This window comes from Desmodus rotundus, chromosome 3 (assembly GCF_022682495.2).
Source record: "Desmodus rotundus isolate HL8 chromosome 3, HLdesRot8A.1, whole genome shotgun sequence".
In the NCBI taxonomy this organism is placed as follows: Eukaryota; Metazoa; Chordata; class Mammalia; order Chiroptera; family Phyllostomidae; genus Desmodus; species Desmodus rotundus.
The window spans coordinates 11,156,848-11,180,615 of NC_071389.1; the positions used below are offsets into that span (position 1 = coordinate 11,156,848).

At 56.1% G+C, this 23,768-nt stretch overlaps 1 protein-coding gene across 2 annotated transcripts in view; it reads right to left on the bottom strand.

Annotated features, from left to right (window-relative positions):
- Window positions 1–7,105: 7,105 nt before the first annotated feature.
- CAPZB (capping actin protein of muscle Z-line subunit beta) overlaps window positions 7,106–23,768 on the bottom strand; it is a 124,635-nt gene continuing 107,972 nt past the window's right edge. Inside the window, exons 7-10 of one of the 2 annotated variants that reach the window (XM_053921805.2) lie at window positions 13,177–13,242; window positions 12,487–12,563; window positions 10,957–11,069; window positions 7,106–7,949 (exon numbers count right to left, since the gene is read on the bottom strand). In XM_053921805.2, the coding sequence (XP_053777780.1) occupies window positions 10,967–11,069; window positions 12,487–12,563; window positions 13,177–13,242 (246 nt within the window). In that variant the 3' untranslated portion in view covers window positions 7,106–7,949; window positions 10,957–10,966. The remainder of the gene's footprint in view (window positions 7,950–10,956; window positions 11,070–12,486; window positions 12,564–13,176; window positions 13,243–23,768) is intronic. The other variant, XM_024554301.4, reaches the window with a different exon arrangement.

The window sequence follows — 23,768 nt, forward strand, 5'->3', positions numbered from 1 at the left end:
CAGGCCTGTTCTGTGACTCCTTCCCCAGGTGCTGGGATCTGGGAACAGCAGTGGATGGGGACCTGGGCCCCAGCTTCCGGAGCCCAGGTGGGGGCTGAGAGGGTCGGGCTGTGGGACAGCCCAGCAGGAGGGGACCAAGGCTGCTGGCCTGGTGGCCTAGTTTCTTCAACCTTCTCTGCGACAGGCTCCATGCCTGGTGGGGACACAGCTGTGAGAATGACACTCCAGCAGGGTGCCTGCACCTCGGTGCTCAGGAGGAAGAATGGTTAAGGTGCAGATCTTGGGTCTGCAGCTTCCCTGTTCTGTGCCTCAGTTACACTGTCTGTGAAATGGGATGACAATATTACCACTTCATATATGCTTATGATATGGTGTGATTAGGGAGTTAGCCCCAAAGCCTGGCATGGAGTGAGTGCTCAAGTTTAGCTGTGATAAGTTTTAGTTGGAGGAGAGGGACAGCCGTATCTCCCTAGAGGGAGGCCTTCCTGGAGGGGGCAACATGGCCGAAGGATGAGTAGGAGATGGGGAGGGGGGGGGCGTGTGGAGGGGAGGAGTGTTGCCCAGGAAGAGAAGGGGCAAGGGCAGGTGGGGAGGGAGGAGAGGAAGGCAGGGCTCAGGCCTGAGCTGGAACTCCGTTTCTCTCGCAGACTCCATTCTGGTTCCCCATCCCTGTTGGGAGTGATGGTGTGGGTGCCTGAGGCAGAGGGGCCGCTCCCCTCTGAGCTGCCCTACTCACCCCCACACCCCACTTCAGGGTTCCCAGTGGTGGGAGCCATCGGGGTTGGCTGCCGGAGAAGCTGTCCCTCGGCCTTTCTTTTGACATCTTCCTCTTCCAGCCCCGGAGAAAGCAAGGAGCCTCCCCAGTGTGGGGCCAGTGGTGGGGGGAGGGGTGCCACAGCTTAATTTGGGGCTACAGATATTCGCAGAGCACAGTGCTCCATACTCTGAGCTGGAAGCCTGGAATGTGGGGGGGCAAGCTCTGGTTGCTGCCCGTAAGAAGGGCTGGACTCGCCAGCCCTGCCCTGATGGGAAGGGGTGTGACCAAAGGGTACATGGTGCCATGGGAGTGAGGAGACAACCAGGGAAGGCTTCATGGAGGAGTAGCCCTGGAGTTGAATCTCGAAAGCAGAGGGAAGGGTGTGTGCAAAGCCCTGGAGTGGGAGCCTGGGCTGCCCTCAGGTGGGGTTGTGGGGGCAGGGGCTCACAGCAGGAGGCCAGGTTTGGTTGGGCAGAGGGAAGAGGGGGGAGTTGGGATGGGGACACGAGGGACAGGGCACCTCTGAGGTTCAGCCAGGGGCAGTGAACATCTGAGGTTCAGGAGGGCAATGTCTCCCCCACCCTATCGTGGGGCATGCCTGCAAAGCTGGCATGTGGGGGGGTGCGAGCTGGCAGCAGCTGACATGTTTACTGAGCACTTGCTGTGTGTGCAGCCCGGCTGTGGCCTCTCAGTCCCTCCTTGAAAGCCCAGGGTGGGTGCATTCTGATGGCCGTTTAACAGAAGGAAAGACGGGCTTTGAGGGGTTGAGCAACTTGCCCAAGGTCGCCCAGCTAGGCCTGGCTGCTGTTTGGACCACATCAGGTCCCTCAGCTACAGGGATCATCCCACACTTGGTGGAGTTGGGGGCCTTTGGGGTACCCTCCCACCTTGGCTAAGAGCCCTGGTGGGCTCAGGCTCCCTTCAACACCACCCTGAGCAGTGACCCCCACCCCCCAAGCCTCTAGTCTGTTCCATGCCCCAGGCCCTGGTTGGCTCTGGTGCAGGTGCCCTTTGCCAGCCAGCTGGCTGGCTCTCTCGAGGGCTGTGACCTGGCTTGGTGCCTAGTTACCTGGGGCCAGGTGGCACCCACCCAGCCTGAAGACCTGGGGCTCAGTGTGGCAGTACGACCCCTGAACTAGAGCCAGGTGGGGAAGAAAGAGATGAAATATCACAGCCCGCCACTCCCGCCCTGGGGGAGGGCCCTGTCCAATGGCGAACAGGGTCATGCCAGGCCCCGGCACCTGGCACGTGGCAGGTGCCTGGTAAATAAATGGTGGCCACCTTCACTTATCCAATACTTGGCACGTCCCTGGGTCCCTCCCAGAGGCGAAGGGCCAGGCTGAGGTTCCGTTGCGCTGATGGGTCTGTGCTTGCTGGGTGTGGGGTCCCTGGGTGGAAGGTCCCCAGGGGATTTCCTTTCTCCCCCGGGCTCATGCCTCTTGCTCCTTGTGCAGGCAGTGGGTAGTGAGTCGCCCATCTCTAGGTGTGCAGAGGCACAGTGACGGTTGGCAGGCAGATGGCATTCTGCAAAAAGAACCACCCAGTACCCGGCCCCAGGCCCTCCCAGACTGGGGTTCCCCTTGATTCTTTAGCAGACCTGGGGTTTTCTGAAGCCTCAGCTTGGACAATATGGCCTTCCATTCCTAAAACTGAGAACGGGAGGGAAGTCCACAATTCAGCCCTCTTCACCCCTTCTGTTGGACTTGGCTTTCATCGGAGCTGGGTGGTGGGACCCTAGAGTCCCTGGGGATAGCCAGGTGCTGCTGAGTCCTAACCACCCGATTTCCCAGCACTAACCCGACCAGGTCAGTGTCAGCCCCGTGGTGGGGAGTAGGGGTGGCCTTTTGCTTCAGACTAACTCAACTAATAACTGCCGATCAGTCCCCCAGCCCTGTGGCAGCCCTGAGGACACGGCCACCCACTGGTAGATCCAATGGTGACAAGTCTCTGCCCACCCACACGAGAGAGTATGGGCAGAGACTTCTGTCCTGGCCACCATCATGTCCCCAGTACACAGCAGGTGCCCGATAAATGCTTGGTGAATGAATGAGTGGAGTAAGGGCCCAGAACACTCCTTCAGGGAACCCTCCACGAGGGAGGGAGACAGGCAGGCAACTCACAAGCACGAGACTATTGAATTGGTACTTTCTTCCCTGTTCTTGAATTTACACACTTTAAATGGGTAAACTGTCTACATGTGAATTATGGCTCGATAAAGCTACATGAGAGAATATAGAATTGGGTGAGTTGTGGCCAAGATGGAGGCGTAGGCAGAAACCCTTCGTTTCCTCGCACGACCAAAAGGAGGGTAACATCCAATCTCAAATCAGTAAACCACCAGAAGTGCCAGAAAATCAAACTACATGGAACTCCGACAACCAAGGAATTAAAGAAAAAATCGGCCAGAACAACCAGACTGGTAAGGTGGACCTGGACCAGGAGGGCTGACTCAAGGACTAGGGGAGGCGGCTGAGGGGCGGGGCTGGGCAGGCTGCGCGGAGGGGCTGACTTAAGGGGAAAGCTGAGACTCAGAGCTGACTGTGGGCGGAGGCTGGGGTTGCCTTGGTGTGAGATACTTCCAATCTGACAAAGTGAGCTAGAGACAGCAGGGAGCTGCACTGTTCCCTCTCTGTCACCTCCCCCTCAGGCAGCACAGCAAGGTGGGGGGCCCTGCCTGGGTGAATACCTAAGGCTCCGCCCCTTACAACTTATCAGCTGCACCAAAACAAAGAAATATGGCCCAAATGAAAGAACAGAGCAATACCTCAGAACTAAGTGATGAGATCGCCAACCTATCTGATGGAGAATTTAAAGCCCTGGTATCAAAATGCTCACAGAACTGATTGAGCTTGGTCAAAAATGGAAACAAATGAAAGATACCCAAAATGAAATAAAGCAAAATATTCAGGGAACCAACAGTGACAGGAAGGAAACCAGGATTCAAAGCAACGATTTGGAACAAAAGGAAGAAATAAACATCCAACTGAATCAGAACGAAGAAATAAGAACCCCCCAAAATGAAGAGAGGCTGAGGATTCTCTGGGACAACCTGAAACATTCCAATATCCAAATTAAAGGGGTGCTAGAAAGAGAACAGCAGCAAGAAATTGAAAACTTATTTGAACAAATGATGGAGGAAAAATCTGGTGAAGGAAATAGACTTCCAGGAAGTCCAGGAAGCCCAGAGACTCCCAAAGAAGTCTTGGACCCAAAGAGGAACACACCAAGGCACATCATCATTAAGTTACCCAAGATTAAAGACAAAGAAAAAAATCTTAAAAGCAGCAAGAGAAAAGGACACAACTACCTACAAAGGAGTTCCCATAAGGCTATCAGTCGATTTCTCAAAACAAACCTTGCAGGCAAGAAGGGGTTGGAAAGAAGTATTCGAAGTCATGAAAGGCAAGGATCTACATCCAAGATTACTGTATCCAGCAAAGCCATCATTTAGAATGGAAGGGCAGATGAAGTGCTTCCCAGATAAGGTCAAGTTAAAGGAGTTCATCATCATCAAGCCCTTATTACATGAAACATTGAAGGGATTTAGCTAAGAAAAAGATAAAAAATATGAACAGTAAAATGACAGCAAACTCACAACTATCAACAAATGAACCCAAAAGAAAAACAATGAAAACAAAAACTAAGCAAACAACAAGAACAGGAACAGAGTCAGAGAAATGGAGATCGCACAGAGGGAGTTTGGTGGGGAGGGGAGGGGAGGAATAGGGGGGAAGGTACAGGGAAGAAGCAGCATAATTAGTAGGCATAAAATAGACGGGGAGAGATAAAAAATGGTACAGGAAACAGATGACTCAGATAACTTTCATGTACAACCCATGGACATGAACTAAGGGGAGGGGGAATGCTGGAGGGTGGGGGCGCGGGGTGGAGGGGGGATAAAGGGGGAAAAATTGGGAAAACTCTAATAGCATAATCAATAAAAAATAAAGAATTGGCTATTAAAATTTGGGGAGTTGTAGGTAGTGAGACTATCACTGCTTTGCAACATTCGACTCTCGTAGTCATTACAAAGCGGCCTGAAACTCAGAACACGCGTGACGAACTGGTGCTCACTCAGGTGAGGGAAATAACGTATTTCCTTCACGAGACTGGTGACGTTCAACCTTTTTCATCTCATGGCACACAAACGAATTACTACAATTCTGCGGCCCACCAAAAACTTCATGTTTTTGCCCATCTAACAACAAAAAATTAGGTATAACTTTGATTCATTCATACTGGATGGCTATTGTTGGTTGGCTGCTGTCATATTTTTATTTGACAATCTAAGGGAAAAGAGGCCAGTCAGCGTCCCTGACTGAACAGTCAGGTATTGCCCGTTGTAACAATTCCTGGGGCACGCTGGACATCACTGCACTAGACCACAGAGAGCAATACATAAATATTTCAAACGTATCTATCACAAGTTGCAAAGTTGCACAAACTAGTAACAGTGATGTGTGTGCGTCGGTGAAGTACTATTTTTAAAGACAAAATAAAAATAGTAAAAACTTAAAAATCTTGTACATTTAAATATTTCAGGAATTTCTTTAAATTATGAGTTTATATAAAATGTCTACACTCTCAACTGTCTTTAAAAACCTAATTGAACCCGAGAAGTGATACAAATTATAAAGAAACTTTTTATAAAACAAGAAAACAGCACCGCCAACTAGTCATTTAAAAAAGCATCTGTTTAATAACTCACCTGCTCCCTGCAGAACGGAAAAGTGAATCGCAAAACCAGTAACAAAGCTCTCAGAGTATTTGTAGGAGGCAGATGTTTCGATGGAAGTCACAACTGGACACGATGTGATTACAATAGTCCGGTTTTCCTACTGAAGGTTTTACAAATTTTAGATATATTGAGCAAATAAGTATAAAATGAGACTTTTGAACTTACACGTAAATTCTAGAATATACACTTTATAGCATTTATTTAACTTAAGTGTTTGGAATGAGACATACTTTCTTATAGTAAGTTTGCAAAGATTTGGCTACAGAGGCTGGAAAACGAACACTTGCCAAGGAAGATTCTCCTCGGCCCCCTGCTTACTGTTGAGTGGAGGACACGCGGTTGCCTCCTTGGCTTTTTGGGAGGGTTCAAGACCGATGCTGATCCCCAGGCCCAGCGACTGGCCGGAGGAGGTGCTCAGCACAGGTTCTCTCTCCTGCACCCCCTGCAGGGCCCTCAGGTCACCAGAAGTGCACCCGGGGAGCCTCAGGCGGGCTGCAGCTTGTGGACGCAGAGGGCTAGTCCAGGGCTCCTCCACACCATTTCCTCAGTCTCCCCTCCCGCCTCAGGAACGCTCCAGGGGCCCTGCCTGGCACCACACTTGTCTTGGTACCAGGAAAGGAGTGGCTGTGAGGTGGCCCTGAGCCAAGTCACAAACACTCCTTTTGCCACTTGCTTCCCAGCTGCCCCTCACCTGAGAAACGCACTGTCCGAGCTCACTGCTCCCACCCACACCTGCCAACTCAGCACCAGAAAATGAGCAGCGATGCTCCCGCGGAGGATTCTAGAAGGCAGAGTAAGATCAGGCCTGGCATACATCCCAGTCACAATTTCTGGGTTTCCAGTGCTATTTTTGGTTCCACGGTCGAATAGCTAATTAAAGGGAGAATCGTTTACTCAGCACCTTCCGTGTACCAGGCACTCGGCTCACAGGACCCCAGGAAGCTGTGACCCGTTGTCCACATAAGGCAATGCCTCAGGATCCGCTCCCCCCCACCCAGGGTTCCACACGCACAGCCATACATGGCCAGGGCCTGCCTTCTCTCCAGCCTGTCTACCCCCACCCCAACCCCGGCACTTGAAGGGAACTCTGCAGGGGCTTCTATCTCAATAAAGATGTGACCCATCTGGAACCTTCTGTCAGACCAAGCAGAGAGAAGCCAGGACCAAGGAGTTGGGGTCAAGGACTTCAAGGATCCAGGCACATCAAACCAGAGGGGCCAGCCAGGCTGCGGGCGCAAGCTCGGAAGCTTCCTCCCATCCCCAAGTGACGGAAGAGGCCCCAGGTGTGCCACCGTCACCAGCAGGTGTTTGCTAAGATGAAAGGGGAGCAGAGCTGGGAGGGGCAGAGAGGAAGGTGCCTGCGACCTCCCACTTCATGGCTGGTGTGACTGAAAAGTGGCCCCAGTTATTCGCGGCGGGGGTGCTGGGAGAAGCAGCTCTGGGGCTCTGCAGAGACACCTTTCCTTCCCACTCCACTCCACGACCAGGCCCCCCTCTGCCCACCACCCTGCCGAGGCCTGCTACGCGTGCCCACCTGCAGCCAGCCCGCTAGGCCAAGGCCGCCCGGGGCTGGAGAGCGAGGTGGGTGAGAAAGAACACGAGGCCAGTGCTAACTGTATCCCAGTTTCTTTTTATTTATTTTTTTTGTTTTTTTTCCTTTTTTTTTTAAGTATGGAAGCTCAAGTATAAGATGTAGATTTTTTTTTAAGCTTTACAAAAAAACAAAATAAAACAAAAAACTCCTTTTGCATTCCATAAAAATTGACAGAAAAGCACCTGGCCAGAAGAGCAGAACGGTCAGCAGGCCCCACCCCCGCACCCCCACAATGTGGTCTCCGTGGGACAGGGGCCAGGCTGTGTGGGACAATGCTGAGGGCCACCTCTCCTTTCTCCCAGAGCTGTCCCCTGCCCCCCCAACCCCCAACCCCAAGCAACTCCCAAACACACTTGGAATCAGATTTCCAGTTTTTCTTCTATCTTTCACACACCACAGTTATTTCATAAAATTTTTTTGTTTTACATTTTTTACACCAATGTAACAAAAAGGTGGGAGGAAGGGGAGGCAGACAGACAGTGTATTTGATGCCTATAAACAGGAGGGGGGGGCGGGGCGGGGCAAACAAACGCACACGGTCTCTATGGAAACATCAAGTCTGATAGCAGAACGTGGTGGGAAGCAGGCCTTGGAGACGAGGAAGGTGTTAGCGGCTTTATTCTCAAGGTGTGATGGCGCTGTGCAGGTCGGTGACGCAGGTTGTGGTATGACCTGTCGGGGAGGGGAGGGACAGGGGAGGGAGCAGAAAACGAGTTTTCTAAGAAAGGAACCTATCGAGTGCATGGCAGGTCCGGGAGCGTGAAGCAGAGGTTTAACATTGCTGCTTTCTCTTCAACGCCTCCACCAGGTCGTTCTTAAGAGCTTCTTGTTTGGATTTATCTGCAAAAGTCTGCACAGACCTGCCAGGGAGGAAAAGAACTGCCGTGAGCAGGCTTCTCGGGAAAGGTGTGGTGGCGAGGGGCAGGGCCGCTGTGCTGGTGCCTGGCTGCCACACTCAGCCACCCCAGTGTGACCCTCCTGGGGCCGGGGCTGGGTCCCGGGGCTGGCAGCAGCGTCCTCAGGTGCTCCCCCAGTGCGAGCAGTGCTGGAGAGGGGCGGGAGGAGCTCTGCCCCAGGCGGGGGTGACCCGGCCACAGCCCTCAGAACCCTAGCCCACCCCTCTGGGCACAGGTCCCAGGACAGCAAAGACCCTCCATGCTTCAGCCCCACTGTCGACCCAGGGCAGGGGCTGAGAGGCAGACTCCGGCCGTGAGGACCCCGCGGTAAAGCGCCCCCTCACGGTAGCCTTGCCCGGCACCAGCGCAGGGTGCCCGGTGCCCCACTCAGCGAGGGCTGGAGAACCTGCGTGCCGGACACCCGGGCACACAGGCCCCGGCCAGGGCACAACGCGAAGGACAGGTGCTTCTAGGCTTTTGCCGTGAGGCTCCAGTTAGCTTGGCCAAGAAACTCCCTCAGCCTGGGCTCCAAGAGTCAGCACAGAACCGAGGTAAGTGGCCCTGGGTCCTCGCTCTCAAGTCCTGGATTTGGGGGGGAAAGTTAATGTCAGTTCAGTTAGGCCCAGCGTTAATGCCACTCGGCAAGGCTACCAAGTAACCTCTGCAGAGGCTCCACAATTCACATAGTGCTTTCCACACTCAGCTCTCATGCAATGCTCACAAGCATCTGGAGGGGTCTCAGTGTAATTATTCCCAATGTACAGACAAGGAAACTGAGCCAATGGCCTACAGATCACTTTGTCAAATTTACCCGACGTGTTGCTTAACCGAACACTTATTGACAGTTTCATTTACAAACTTTAACGGGTTTAAAGCAGAAGGGGGAGAAGACACATCTCAGGAATGCTGCGGACGGCGTGTTCCACAGGAACCTCAAGTTTTATGTACACTGACCATAAAAAAGAATGGGAAGGAGGGATCAAAAAAAATCCCAAATGCTACCCTAGCTGGTGTAGCCCAGTGGACTGAGTGCCAGCCTTTGAACCAAAGGGTCACTGGTTTGATTCCTAGTCTAGGGCACATGCCTGGGTTGTGGGCCAGGTCCCCAGTAGGGGGCACACAAGAGACAACTACACATTGATGTTTCTCTACCTCTCTTTCTGCCCCCCTTCCCCTCTGTAAAAATAAATAAAATCTTTAAGAACAAACAAACACCCAAGTGCTAAAAGTGGGTGAAGTGAGACGGAGTAGGACTCAGGAGACACAACAGCACCCCCAGGTGAACACTGGGTACTGAATCCTGAAAAAATCAGCGCAGCAGCCTCGAAGTGGCAAGAGAGTGGAAGAGAACAGGCAAAATGAGGAAAGAATCTGCACACAACTAGAAAAACGCCCACGAGGAGCCACCGTTCGGGTCGCTTGCCCTGGCCTGCGCTGACAAAGGGTCGGGCTGCAGGCTCAGCAGGTCCACCATGGGCTGGTGGGAAAGCTCTCCATGGGCAGTTAACAGGGCCAGCAGGAGGGTGCAGCAGCGGAACCCCCAGCCTGCAGCGTGGCCAGCTCTTCTGGGAAGGAAGAGTCAAGCAGGCCAGGCCTCCACCCCCTCAAGGGAGAAAGCTGTAGAGTCAGAACCAGCGGTAGATGCAGGGAAGAGACAGGTCAGGCTCGGGGTGGCTGAGGTATGAGGAACAGGGCATTCATTCAGAGGACAGAGCTTGGGAAGGTCTCCACAACACCTGGCGGGAGTACTAGCTCAGTGTGGGGAGTAGGGCCTGCCCCGCACAGACAGGCGGGGTGCCAGGCTGCCCGCTTCTGTGCTGGGAAGCCTCCAGTGGGCGGCCCTGGGACGCCCAGGCCAAGGACCCAGAACACTAGGCCGTCCCTCAAAGCTGAGGGGCGGGGAGGAAACTGCACTACAGAACACCTTAAAAAGGGGCTTTCCCAGTGCCGCAGCAGCAACACCACGGCCCGGGCACGAGGCTGGGGGCTGACCGCTGCTTTGGGCCTGGAGCTGGTGGGCGCACAGCCAGGACCAACACGCTCACGTCCGGACACGGACACAGGAAAGCGGCTTCGCCTGGTTATGTAAGTGACCTCAATGCGCCCCCCGCCACAAATGCATCCCACCAAGCCTTTCTGGGTTGGGCCCTCTGGGTTGGGCCCTCAGTGTCCGGTCCCCAGCCCTGGGGCTAAGCCCCTGTGGCCTGTGTGGCTGGGCTTTCAAAGCCTAAGTGAAAACCAGCCCCATCTCCTCTCCAGGGACGCTGACTGCATTCCTGTTTGTCACAAGCTCCAGCCATGGTTCCCAGCCATTATCAACAAGCAAGGCTGTTTTCCCTCCCGCCATAGGGTGTCGGGAAGGACAGCTGCGGAGCGCTGCGGGTGGGGGAGGGCCGGGCCGGCCAGGGGCACTGCCCCTGTGCTCCGTCTCTGTGCGGCATCCTCAGACTCAGAGTAGCACGCCTCTTTCCAGCCAGCTAGCCCAGTCAGTCGCATCCCACCACAAGGGGCTCGTTTGGCTTCCAGGACCCTTGGTGGGAAAGTTGGGGAGGGCCTGACTGCACACAGAGCAGATTTGGGGAGGCTGTCTCGAAGCATGTGGGTGAGCAGAAGGCAGGACACAGACCCCGGTGCTGCAGCCACCATAGCCGCGCAGACGGGAGGCCCCGGCTCCAGGTGTAGACCCCTGGCCGGGGCTCCTACAGAAGCCAGAGCCTGAGCTGGAGCCCAAGCCACCCCTCTGCCACCCCCACCCCCGCCCAGAGCAACACGAACACACTACACACGCAACACGGGTCCGAGTTCCATGGGGCCCGAGTCTACACGTTAATGTGGCTGCTCACAGCCGTGAATGGACGTAGGGTTAGTGGTGGTTTAAGTGGCCACGCAGCAGCAGCCGAACCGGCGGGGTCTCGGCAGGTTGGTAAGTCCTGTTTAGTGGGGAGGGTGTGCACCCTCTCAGGCAGAGTACCTGGATCGGCCTAGTTATCAGGCTGGATGTGGATCTGCCGCTGGGTCAGCACCTGGGAAAGCTCCCTCTGCAACTGCTGAAACTTGGGGTTGTCAGGGATTACATCAACAGATCTACAGAAAGTACGCACAGGTGAGTGCGGCGGGAGGGGAGGACAACACGAGGCGGAGCAGGTGGGCGGGACAGCTGAGAGGAGACATGGGAGGCACACAGGGAAGAAGGAAGGGGTGTCGTCAAGGCCCCGGCTGCTCTGTGCCGGTGGGGTCATGCTCTTCCAGCTCGCCCCCACCAACCCCCGGGTGCTCTGCACCAGTCTGCCGGCCGTCGCCGAGGCCCGGGTTGCTGGGTATGGATGGGGCAGCGGCCCCAGGCTCAACAGCCAAAGGAAAGCAGTGTGGCCAGAGGCAGTGGGGAGGCAGGGAGGCAGAGAGGCAAGAGACCCACCAGAGACCAGACCAAGTTCCCCAGAGACAGGGTGGGACACAGGGGAAAATGAGGGCCCAGAGAATCCCCACTACTTCACAACTGCATCGGTAGGGACCAACAATCTGTCTCCTGGACAAATTCACAAGCCACGGCCGCCGCCAGAGCTGCTTCCCACCTGCTCCTCTAGCCCCAAAGCAGAGACCTGCACCTGCAGCGGGGATCAGAGGGCTGGAAGCCAGGAGGAGTGGGCGCCCTTGGACTCACACGGCGTGCTGGGCCGCAGGCCACAGACTGTCTCACCCAGTCTCTACAGCAGCCCCGCCTCCCTGACTGGACAGGGCCCCAAGAGGAGCGGCTCGTCCACGGTCACAAGCTCAGGGTGACAGGGCATGTGTGAGCTCCCAGCCTCCTGACTCTAAGGCCTCTCCTGCCCTGAGCAGGGCTGTGGCCGCCTGCTCTGCCACTATGGACCACAGGCACCCAGAGAGCCCGCCAGCCTTCACTTGGCGGACACTGCAGAACCCAGGGCCCAGGATGGGCAGCTCGGGACCCTGGCCATAGCCAGCAGAGCCCTGGCAGAGAACATCAGAGGAGTAGGGGACCCTCGCCAGGAAGCAGCAGGGTGAAGTGGCTGTTTCTATGGGAGACTCCATGAGGCCCAAAGCCCAGCCAAACAGAGGCGGCCTGGCGGTCTGCGCTCTCTCGGGTGTCCAAAGGTCTGGTCTGGAGGCCCCTCAGACCCCAGAGACAAAGGGGCTGGGCAGGTTCTTTAGATGAGACTGACCCCTGAGGGCCGAGAGGAGGCCGACTCCAGGGACAAGGGCATCGGAGGCAGTTAAGGGGAACGTCCCCCATATGACTAAAGTGGAGGCAGGAGCCAGCATCTGGGAGTGCAGAGCCTGTATGAGCTGCTCTACCGTTCAAAATCTGCGTAAGGATCCCGTTCAAAATGTGCACAGCAGTCCTGTAAGGCGGGGACTTCAGCTCCAGTTTACAAAAGAGGGGAAACTGAGGGGAAAGGCCCTAGAGCTTAGTAAGCAGTAGACGCAGGATTCAAATCCGTATCTTTTTGATTTCCAAAGCTTGTACTCTGGGGTACATTACCTCAGCCCATTGACGATGTCCTTTGTTTTCCCAAAGTAGATCTCATTCAGCGTACTTCTGATTTTGTTTTCCATGTCCTGTGTGGGGGAGAGGGTTAGGCGTCAGGCAGGATAGCAAACAGCAGGGAGTCCTGAGGTCCACACCCTCTGCCAGCTCACCCCTGCAGTCCCTGCAGTGACCACAGGGGGGCGGCGCACGACTGCATGAGAGCCGGGTGAGTGAGCTCCTGGCCACAGGCGTTCAGGTCCACAAGCACGAAGGGGGCAGGGGCTTGAGCACTGGTGGGCACTGGCTGGCACTGGGACCTGGCCACATCACCACCCCCAGCCTTCCACCCATTTTGTGAACAACCCTGGGAAACCGGAGAGTAACCCCCCTTCGTTGGAGCATCATGGAGATGGGAAAGTGGGGGAGACAGGGCTTCGGGTTTCCCGAGCAGAGCCTTCTGGGAGCATGTGTTTGGGGATGGTGGAGGGGATGCCCCAAGCAAGCTGTGCCCTGCTTGCACCCAGATCGGAAGGCTCAGAAACACGAGGCCAAGACAAAATGTGTGAGCTGCACCCCTGGCTGCTAGGGAACTGGAAGAAAGAAGGAAGGGAAGCGGCCGGCACTCCGGGAACAGGCTCTGGGGCACAGCGTGGGATGCAGACCACAGCCCAGGGGCGACCCAGCGCCCGGGGGCCCGCTCACCTCTACCAGGCGCCCAATGTTGGCTATGTGCGGCGAGCTGTCGCTCACAGTTTCATCTTTCTCCATCTGCAAAACACAAAGACATTCCTCCAAGTTAGAGCTGGGCCCTCCCTGAGAACAGCTACCTTGGGAGATAGCAAAGAGCCTGTCATTCCCGCTGGCAGCTCAGAGCCAGCTGCAGGTGGTGCAAGGCTGCTTCCCCAGTGGGGGGCCCAAGCACAACAGAACCCCAGAGTCCCCAATCCCAGGGACGGTCTTGTGCTGCCCTTGGTGGAATACCCATCAAACCCACAGTGGGCAGGCAAAGGTGACACCCTCGTCAGGCTCAGAGACCGCTCAGCCTGTCATCGTCCCACCGCTTGAAGGCAGGCACAGGCTTTCCGTGCCTGGGCTGTAACGGCAGTTACAGAGAAAGGGACCGACAGCCCCGGGCGACAGCAGACTCCTAGGCTCAGAGGCGAGGCGGCCTGCCCAATGTCCCAGGGTAGTCATGGCAGAGCCTGGGTCCAGCCCTCTCTTACTGCAGAGCCTGCATTCTTCCTGTTCTGTGAGGCCGCGTGATGTGGGGAATTCCAGCAAGAGAACCTCGACCCAGATTCCGAGGGTATATCCTGGGGACACCATGGAAGGGACTTGGGGGAGGCAGGACCCAGCAATTCGAGTCTCAGGCAGAGTCGGTTCTGGCCCAGCGATAAACTGTGAGTAGGAATGGGTGGGAGGCAGGGCAGGAGGGAGGGAGGAAGTGAGGGGTCCTGCCACAAGCACTCGTCGTAAACGGTGGGTTTCTTCCCGCTCTCTTCCCATGGTCCAGGCTTACTTCCCTCACCAGGAGACACATTCCTTAAAGAGAGGTTTACCGGTTTCATGCCTCACAGGATGCCCAGAAGACTGGCAAGCACATAAAGCTCACTGTTACTCGATTGACAACAAGAAGACATAGCTACCACCACCCCTGTAGTTGAAATAAAACATGGAAGCTGAAATGGGTAAGGAAGATAAACAGAATGTAAACATAAGAACAGCATCAGGAAGGCTAGAGCTCAAAATGAATTCAAACTAGTGAAAAAGCAAAGAAAAAGGCAGGGAGGCTAACCATCCTCGGAACCAGAAGTGGGCAGTGCCTGTGCGTGCGTGAGGGGTGCATGTGTGAGAGGTGTCTGCAGTGGTGTGCGTGCGTGAGGGGTCTGTGCAGTGGTGTGTGTGCACGAGGGGTGCATGTGTGAGAGGTGTCTGCAGTGGTGTGCGTGCGTGAGGGGTCTGTGCAGTGGTGTGTGTGCACGAGGGGTGCATGTGTGAGAGGTGTCTGCAGTGGTGTGCGTGCGTGAGGGGTCTGTGCAGTGGTATGTGTGCACGAGGGGTGCATGTGTGAGAGGTGTCTGCAGTGGTGTGCATGTATGAGGGGTGCATGCAGTGGTGTGAGGGGTGCGTGTGGTGTGAGTGCCGTGGTGCGTGCTCAGAGGGCAGAGGACCCTGCTGCTTCTCGTCCATGTTTCCTTTTCTTCAGGGTCAGACAAATCTGATTGTGGGATAGATACCGCGATCCTTGAAACATCACAGAGCACTTCATAGGAGCCAGAACAATATAGGGGGGAGAGGCGGACCCCACTTTCATAACCAAAGGAAGAGGACTAGTTCGACACTGACCCAGACAAGTTTTGATGGACCATTCACCACCACCCGTTGGCACACTTTAAAACGGACACCCCAAAACGGACACCCCTAGGAGCCAGCACCGGCTCACTGTGAACAAACTCCATCCCAGAGCCTCCGATTTCCTATTTTGACGGGGATGCCGGGCTGGAAAATTGCAGCGCTCTGGCAGGTCCCAATCGGACACGCTGCAGCCGTGGCCAGGTGTCGGGCTACACGATGACCGCTCAGACAAGCCCCTGCTCCCAGGGTGGCCTCTGCGGCACCCTGCAGGACCCTCCACCTGGCCCAGGTCAACCCATGTGTCCGGGATTTAAAGGCAGGCAGAGCTGAGAGGGCCCGTCGACGTCCTACCAATGGCATCAGGGGTTGTGATGACCAGAAGGGTCGCTCCAGAACCCAGCAGCAGGGCCGGCTCCCAAACACAGCAGCTACCACTCACGGACGGCTTCCCAGGTGGCAGCCACCTTATTCCATTCGCTCCTCACAAAAACCTGTTTCAAACCCAAAGATAGTGAGGCTGAGAGATGTCAAGATCTGCCCAGATCCAGCAGCGGCAGACTCCAAGGACCTCGCTTTTCCTGCCTCAGTACGCCGCTCACGTGTGCCTGGACAAACGCAGACCAGACACCTGGGCCCAAACGTTAATCTCACGGACTATAAAACGAGGGGTGCGCCCCGTGAGGAGACTCTGATGTGGCTGCTACAACAGCTTCCCTGCATCTTCAGGTGCATGGGCGACTGGAACTGGTGCCCAGGGCAGAAGCTTCAGCTGTGAGGCTCCACGACTCACTTAGGAAGCCACTGTCCCCTCCACTCTGTCCTGGCCCAGAGACCTCCACAGGGCTGGGTTCTGTGTGGGACACTGGGCTTTCAGAATGCCACGCACAAGTGGGGAGCCCACCTGTTTAAAAGTTCTGAACACTCTGACCCCAAGAATGAGAAATAACCGGGGATACTGCACGCTGGGGGAGGACTCAGATCCTAGCAGTGGGCAGGGCGCAGCTCCAGCCCACGTCACTGCCAAGGGCCGCGAGGGACCGTCACTCACGGGACGACGGAGCCGTCCATGACAGGCATCTGTTCACACAGCAGTGAGGCCAGGGCACTGGAGGTGCCTGAGGAGAAGCAGGGTGCCACCTGCCAGACACGCCAGAGGAGGGGAGAGCGACAGTCTAGAGCCTGGGCCGCTGCAAGGCTCTTCTGAAGCTGCGAGACTGCCCTGCGCAGCACAGAGAGGCCTGGCTCCGGCGAGGCTGTCTCCGTGAGGACCGGTCACGTGGAGAAGAGGGTGGAAATGCCAGGCCGGCCGGCCTCTCTGCCCCAACCCCGGGCCCTGGGCTGTCCCAGGCACTTTTGGGGAATGTGAGTGCTCAGAGACACCAAGGGTCCCCACAAAACAGGACAAGTGAGAGTGCTCACAAACTTAAAAGTGGTAGCTACTCCCCACCACATCAGGTCTAACAGACACCCCATCTTGGGCGGAGCCAAAGGGTTTGCCAGAACATTCTGTCCTCAGCAAAATGCTGTGCCAAGATAACTGGAGCACGTACATGCTGAATGGGGGTCAGGAGCACACTCGGAGGAGGGATGGAACTCTGTCTACCACTTTTAAAATGGGTTTTTGGATGCTGATGCCCTGGGACTGTATGTCTCCTCCCCCACAGGGAACTGGTTCCCAACCAGACAGGGCTGCTCTTCTGGGCAGGGAGGAGCCTGGGGTGGTGACCCAAATGAATTCCGTCCTATTGCAAATCAATGTCTCTCCCCCTCCCCAGCTCCAGGCAGAGAGCCGGTTCCTGGCAACCCCAGAGAAATGACAAAGCTTAGAGTTCACTGAGGGTCCCATTTTAAACTGCACCGAGGGTGCAGTGAGGCCAGGACTGTTGGCAAAGGGCTCTGGGCCATCAGGGTAAGTCAAGTCACATGACCAACCCAACCTCTTGGAGAGGAAAGGCTGAAGCCAATGGACACTCAAAGGTAAAACAGGTTGGCAAGGGGGGTGTGACGGGCAGGGGAAAGGGAACTTGAACCCAAGGAGAAGGCCCGCAGGGACCGTGGATGGAAGGAAGGTGGGCTGGCGGGTGGGGCAGCGTCCTTGGCCTGCAGACAGGCTTCCACAGCGCCGCCAACTGCCCCACACCTGGTCAGGGCCAGCTTTCTGGCAGTGCTGAGCCACCAAAAACGGACGGAACTACTTGTGCAGCGCTTACATTATCACATCCTCACGGACGTGGCTGCCAGAAGAAAACGTTTTTATGTGCTGTGGCCACACAGATGTTCCACAAGGTGATTCCCACCGAGTCTGAAGTCAGAGGCCAGCCCACTGTCCCTATCACGCGCCCCCCACTCCATGCCTGGGTGTGGGAAGGACACGGTCAAGTATCTCGACAGCAGGGTTTTCCTCCAGAGGGGCCTCTGGCACCTCCCACCGACATGTGGCAATCTTCTCTTCAGTGAGTACAACCCGCAGGAAGGGGCCCTCAAGGAAGCCAGCCCCCGCTCCAAGGCTACTCACCTGGAGGCCCCGGGGTGAGAGCCTGGGCCTGTCTAGGCCCCCATTTCCTTGCCTCTGCCCGGCACTAAATGAACTAGTATACACACGACGCCCAGAATGGTGCCTGGCAGAAGGGCGGCCTCATTCCCAGGACTTTCTGGTCCTGGCTCTTGGACAGAAGCCAGATGTGCCTTCCTGGTTACGGAGCTGTGCCCAGGTAGGAGCCGGGCTGCAGGCCCAGACTGGACACGCTGTCAAGCCCAGAGACAGTGGTCACACAGCCTCTCAAGGAAGGTTCAGTTTGCCTAGTTTTGGACAGTTTTCATTGGGCCTGGAACTATATATGGTTTAGAAGACAGAAGAGTCTCTGCTTGCAAGAACTGTGGGGGCAGCAGGAGGCCCTGTTACTTATTAGCCACAAGCCACCGGTCACAACGGCTCTGTGTTTCTATTCTACAGCCATCTTCCCAAACGGTGTTACTGGCCCCACAGTGCAAGTGCCGAGTTTCGGAGAAGGGACGGGGTCTGTCCAGGTCACACGGCTGGATCTGCCCTGAGGTCTGGATGATTCTGAAACCTTTTTCTGCTGTGCGACTGCTCCGCTTGCTTAGCTTTGTGTCCTTCACCAGAAAAATCAAAGACAAACCACAATCCAGGACTCGGAAATTCCAAGCGGTGTCCACCTTTGTCTCACTGCCTCCCCCATCCCCCCACTGCCCTGGCACCTCCCGTCCCCTTCCTCTCCTGTCAACTGTCACACTGTAACCGTCGCAGGGAGGCAGTCTCAGGCCAGCTTTCCTTCTCAACCAGGTGCTGGGTCACTCCATCCCAGGCCTTCCAACCCTAGAAGCCATGCTGCTGAAGCGTCCGCACCCCCAAACCCATCTCCCTCCCAGAACACGACGGCTGGGCTGCAGCTGCAGCTGGGGCGCCCCCAGTGAGGAAGCATTCCCCCCAGCCCCCCCTGGTAAAACACAGTGCCTTGCCCAAGTGCCAAGTGTGAGTCACAGAGGATTTCCCCGTGTGACGTTCGGGCAGGTGCCTTTCCTGGAGCTTCACCACGTGAAGACACGTCTCGGCGCCTACTGCTGAGCGGGGAGAGCTCAGCTTGCAAACGACCGGCCTGACCTCCCCACTCGGCAAAACATTCCACCTTCATTTCTAAATATTTAGAATCTGAAAAAAATATCAAACGAACATCTGCAGGGCCTGTCCCCGATCGGAAACCTTGCATCTTTCCGAGATTTACGGTCTTGCCTCTTTCCCACGCCTCCAGCTGTCAGAGTGACCTCTTCATGCAACTCCCTTTTCCACAGGCTGGTACTTGGAGCGCAACAAGCCTTCCCAGCAGGGCGCGGGTGGCGGTCTGCCAGAGGGCACCTTCCGCCCTCCTGGCCTGGAAGGATGGTACCACCTGGCTGTGACAAGGTTCCTCTAGGTCTGCCCTCACCTTTCCTGCCACAGCTGCAGGGGTTTGCCAGAACACTAGCTGTCTGCTTCACTTTCCAGCCGACGTCCCTGGGAGACATCTTTTGTTGGAGGCGGGGAAAGGAAAGGCCAAAGTGGAGGAGACTGGTAAGGACGTGCAGGAGCTCGGCCTAGGCACACGTGGTCTGAGCCGGCTGGGGTGTGGCACGACCAGGTGTGAAATGCGGCTCCAGTAATCGTCACTGTTAAATTTACAACCACTTAAGGAAAGCCAGTGAGAGCAGCTTTCCAGGCCGTTTACTTGCATTCCCATAAACCATCTAAACTGAGGAAGAAGGGGCTGGGGGCAAGGCCAGGAAGGCCGGGGCAAGGGTGGGACCCCGGAGAGGCCCCCACCAAGCGCAGCCAAGGCCCCTGTCAAGATGGGGCACGGGAACAGGAAAGCGAGGGAGCGCCCGGGGCTGTGATGCCCCTGCTGCCACGAGGTGCCCCCCACCGCCGCCTCGGAGGTGGTGTCTCTTCCGCCGCACATGGGGTGAGAGTGTGTGGCTGCGACGAGGCCTAGTGTCCAGAGGAAAAGCTGAGGCCTGGAAACCGCCGGCAGGGCTCAGTGGAGGAACCCATGTGAGGACCAGCCTCACTCCAGAATGTCCCTGACCTGCCCCTCCTTCTCTGCTCCTCCTGCCTTTGCCCTTTGTTATCTCCTGCCTTGTGAGTGACACAGCCTCCCCCACTGGCCACAGGTCAGTCCCCTCCAGCCCTCTGACGCTGTCCCCTCCTAGGCCCTGGTCACCTTTCCTGGGCATCTCTAATGGCCACCTCTGCCAACCGCCCTCTGTGCCAGCCAGCAGCACCACCGTTTGAAGACGCAGACCTGAGCAGACCACTCTACTACCTCTGGTGGTGACTGGGTCTCGTCTGGTCGACTTCCTTCCTCCAGGAGAACCTGAGGAAGGAGGCACCCACAGGGTGATGGTGCCAAGCACACCTGAGTGCGGACACCATAGCTCTGGCCCCACTCCCAGCGCCTGTTTCTGGGGCCTCAGGGCCATGACAGCTGCCCTTGCTGGCTGCCAAGAGAATGCCACTGGGCGGCCACAGGGTGGTGGACTGTCTACACTGAGCTCAATGCACTTCCGCGCGAATGTTTATTTAGTAATCTACTGAAGGCCAAGTATAGTGGACGGATTAAAGGCAAAAAGTGTAGCCCTGACTGGTGTAGCTCAGTGGATTGAACATGCCCAGGTCTGGGAACCAAAGGGTCACTGGTTCGATTCCCAGTCAGGGCACATGCCTGGGTTGTGGGCCAGGTCCCCAGCAGAAGGCACATGAGAGGCAACCACACATTGATGTTTCTGTCCCTCTCCTTCCCTTCCCCTTTCTAAAAATAAATAAAAATCTTAAAAAAAAAAAAAAAAAAAAAAAGCAAAAAGTGTAGGCCCATTTTTTTTTTCCCCTAGGCAGGCAAATCTGGGTTCAAATCCTGCTGCCTCCTAACCACAGGAAAATGCTTAACCGCTCTGAACCTTAGTTGCCTCACCTGTTAAATGGGAATGATAACTCTATCTTGCCTACAGCCTTATCAAGAGACAGCCTGCACAACCATGCGTGTCCACTCTTTATCACTGATTCGCTCAATTCCCTGGGACCCCTTCGCCTCCCACCCCAGGTGACCGCTGCCACTTCTCCAGGGCTCATCTGGGGCACTTGGCACAGCCCGCAGGCCGCACTTCCCGTTTGCTCAGAAGCTGCGCGTCATTAACTCAGACTGGTCTCCCGCACCGCCTCCCTGCCCCTCCTTCTGCAGTTACTTACACTGGAAACCTGCCCCGGCTTTAATGCACCTCAGATGAGTTATGTGACCGGCCGCTGGGATGATGACAGAAGCATGAATTTCCTCATTAAAGCCCCAGAGCACAGGCAATCCAAACAGGGCCCGTGGCCCCGGCCCGGCGTGCTGAGGACAGCCACTCATCAGGCCGTGTTTGGCTTGGCAGGAGGCAGTGCTCGCGGCAAGCCGGAACCAGACCCTGGCCATGGGCTGACAGCTCTGATTTAAACTATTAGGAAGACCGAGGATTAAATATTTGTCCAGGTCACTGTAAACCGGGTGGAATTCTAAACAGTTAGGAGCGGTAAGTGATGCAGGAAACAGTCTCCGGATACAAACTTAGGATTTTCCACCATTACCCAGGTGGTAGGGTGTGGGGGAGGCAGGCTGTGGTAGAGCTGGCTGCCTGGGGGTTCGACGCCACTCCCTGGCCAGGGTTCCTGGAAGACCAGGGCCCATTTCCATGCAGAAGGATGGGCTCTGCCCCAGGGAGCACCGGCCCTGGCTCCGGGATGGCGTGGGAACAGCCCTGCCCGCAGGCCAGGGGCTTCAGGCCCCTGTGGCACAGCAGAGGCTGTGGAGGCTCCGCACCAAGGCCCCAGGCACGCTGGCTCGCAACACGTTTGCGTGCAGTGCGGTTTCTCAGGTGCGTGGGGATTCTTTTGTGAGGAAAATACAAATTCGCTTGAGTTACTATGTGTATGCTTTCTGGCATATACACTGTGTATCAGCGGCTATTAAAAGTAGAACGATTACCTTACTGAAATAAACCTCTGATGTTAAAAGAACCCTCGTAAAAGTAGTAACCACCAGAATGGGGACTGGGAACAGGAGGCCAAGTGCCACTTGTCTGTGTCCCCTCTGCCCTTTACACAAAGCAGCCACCACACTAGTGCAAGGCTTTCCCCGGGACAGGGCCGTCAGGGTCCTACACGTGGGCACTTAGACAAGGGTGTTCTGCCTGCTTGGGTGCTTGAAGTAGCATCTGAAGTAGAAGCTAAGACAAGTCTGCTCCAGGGGAGGCTGTGCCTTCCAGTCCGACCGCCCCATCCAACTCAGACAGACCTCCTTCAGCAGGGGAAGCAACCACGAACAGAGGGGTGCAACCTTCCACCCCACCCATTTTCCAGGGAGCGGAGAAGGGCTACCGGTTGAATCAATCACCAACTGCCCACAAATGAGTCTTATGTCTGTGTAACAAAACCTCTATAAAAACCCACGAAGCGTGGGGTTCGGAGGGCTTCCAGGATGGGGAGCCACACGCTTCCAAGTGCCACCATTCAGGGCCCCAAACTCCATGGGGAAAAAGGCTCTTTTGCTTGGGACTTCGCCCTCTGCATCTCTTCATTTGGCTATTAATTTGTATCCCTTAACATCCTCTGTAATAAACCAGCTAGCGAGTGAGTAAATGGGTTTCTGAGTTCTGTGAGTCTCCAGCAAATTAATGGAACCCACGGAGGCGCGGGGACACCTCTGATTCACAGCTGGTTGGTGAGAGCACAGGTGACAATCTGCACTTGCAACTGGTGTCGGAAGGGGGGTGTGTGGGGGGTGCAGTCCACTAGAGCTGAGCCCTAACCCTGTGGGACTGGCGCCGCCCCCACGGAGTGTCAGAATGAAGCTGAACTGAGGCACTCCCCGCTGGTCGCTGGTGTCTGAGAAGTGCCTGGCGGGGGTATGGGGACCGTGACCCTCCCCACGATGGACATGGGTACAGAAGCCAAAAACAGTGGCACTTGTCAAAATTTCATGTGTGCATAAATTGCCTGGAGAATGTGGTTAAGTTCAGATTTGATAAGTTTGGTAAGTCTGGGCAGGGCCCAAGGCCTCTGCATTTCTGACAAGCTCTGGGCGATGCTGGTGCTGGCCCAGGAGCGGATGCCCTGGGGCTGCAGCAAGGGGACTCTCAGAGAGCTGGCCTGCCCAAGACCTGCCGACGGGGCCGCTCGCGACCTCAGAGATGGGGACAGAGCAAAGAACCGCGTTTCACAGCACAGAAGGCACCTGAGGTACCAGAACATGGGGAGCTCGAGGAGAAAGAAGCCATGGCCAAGCCTGCAGTTACCTGGTCCTACTGAGGCAGGAAGCCAGCTGGGAGTCGGTGGGCCGTGACCCAGCACAGAGAGCCCAAAGGGCATGTAGTTGAAAATAAGTAACAGGGGATTTACAGCTGACTGACTAAGCGCAACCTAAAGAAAAGCACCCTAACAAAAGCGCTGACCAGACCGACGCTGCCCTCAGGAGGTCTCAGGGAGCCGTGCCGGGGGCTCGGAGCCTGGCCCGGGCTGATTAATGTGAGGCGCAGAGTCGTCGCAGTTACCATGCGAGTACCAAAGCCAGAGCAGCAGCTGGCGCCTGGTTCACTGAAGCCAAGCTTCAGCATAACCGACACGAGCAGACTGGCTACTAAAAAAGCAGAATGTGACGATAAGTGTAAAATCTCATTTGCAAAAAGACTGGCTGCGTAAGAACAGACTGGGAAACTCCTGGACCCTCAGGGGTTCATGGACAAAGAGATGGGGGAGAGGGGGTGCCAGTGGGTGGCCATTTAGTTGACTCCACGCTCATGCGGTGCCCGCCAAAGCCACCCGGGCACATTTTGGGGGACAGGGTCTATTCCGACTGCTGTTTTGTGCCAGAGGCTGAAGTAAAAGGCTGTCTCCCGAAGCAGCGAGCGCCCTGTCCGGGGAGGGCGGCAGAGGGTGCCCTGTCAGGTCGGGAGTGACCGCTGAACTCTTCCAATGTCCAGACCCCGCGACTCAGGTAGCCTTTTGATTGCTTTGGCCAAATGTACTCACTCTTCCTTTACGAGGTGAAGGAGTGCTTTGAGCTTTGAGAGGTGCCCTGCTGGGCCTGCACCGTAGGACGCAGTGCACGCTACCCAGCTCCATCCTCGCAGTGCTGCTGCGGGAGGGGCGGCGGTGCAGAGCTGAGCAGACAGCAGGCTGGCCACCGTGCTTGTCAGCTACTGGTCCCTTCCAGGCACCGGCGTGGGGAGGCCAGTAAACCGGCTTAGATGCTTAAAGCAGACACTCCTTTGTTCTGGGTGGACTCTCTGGCTCTGCTGTCACTCCACACTGCCCATCCCACCTACACGAAACCGTCCATCAGTTCTCTCTGCAGAAAGCACCTTCCCGCCAAGGCCCTGTGTCTGCTGCCTGCCCGCATCCGTCCTTCCGGCACTGC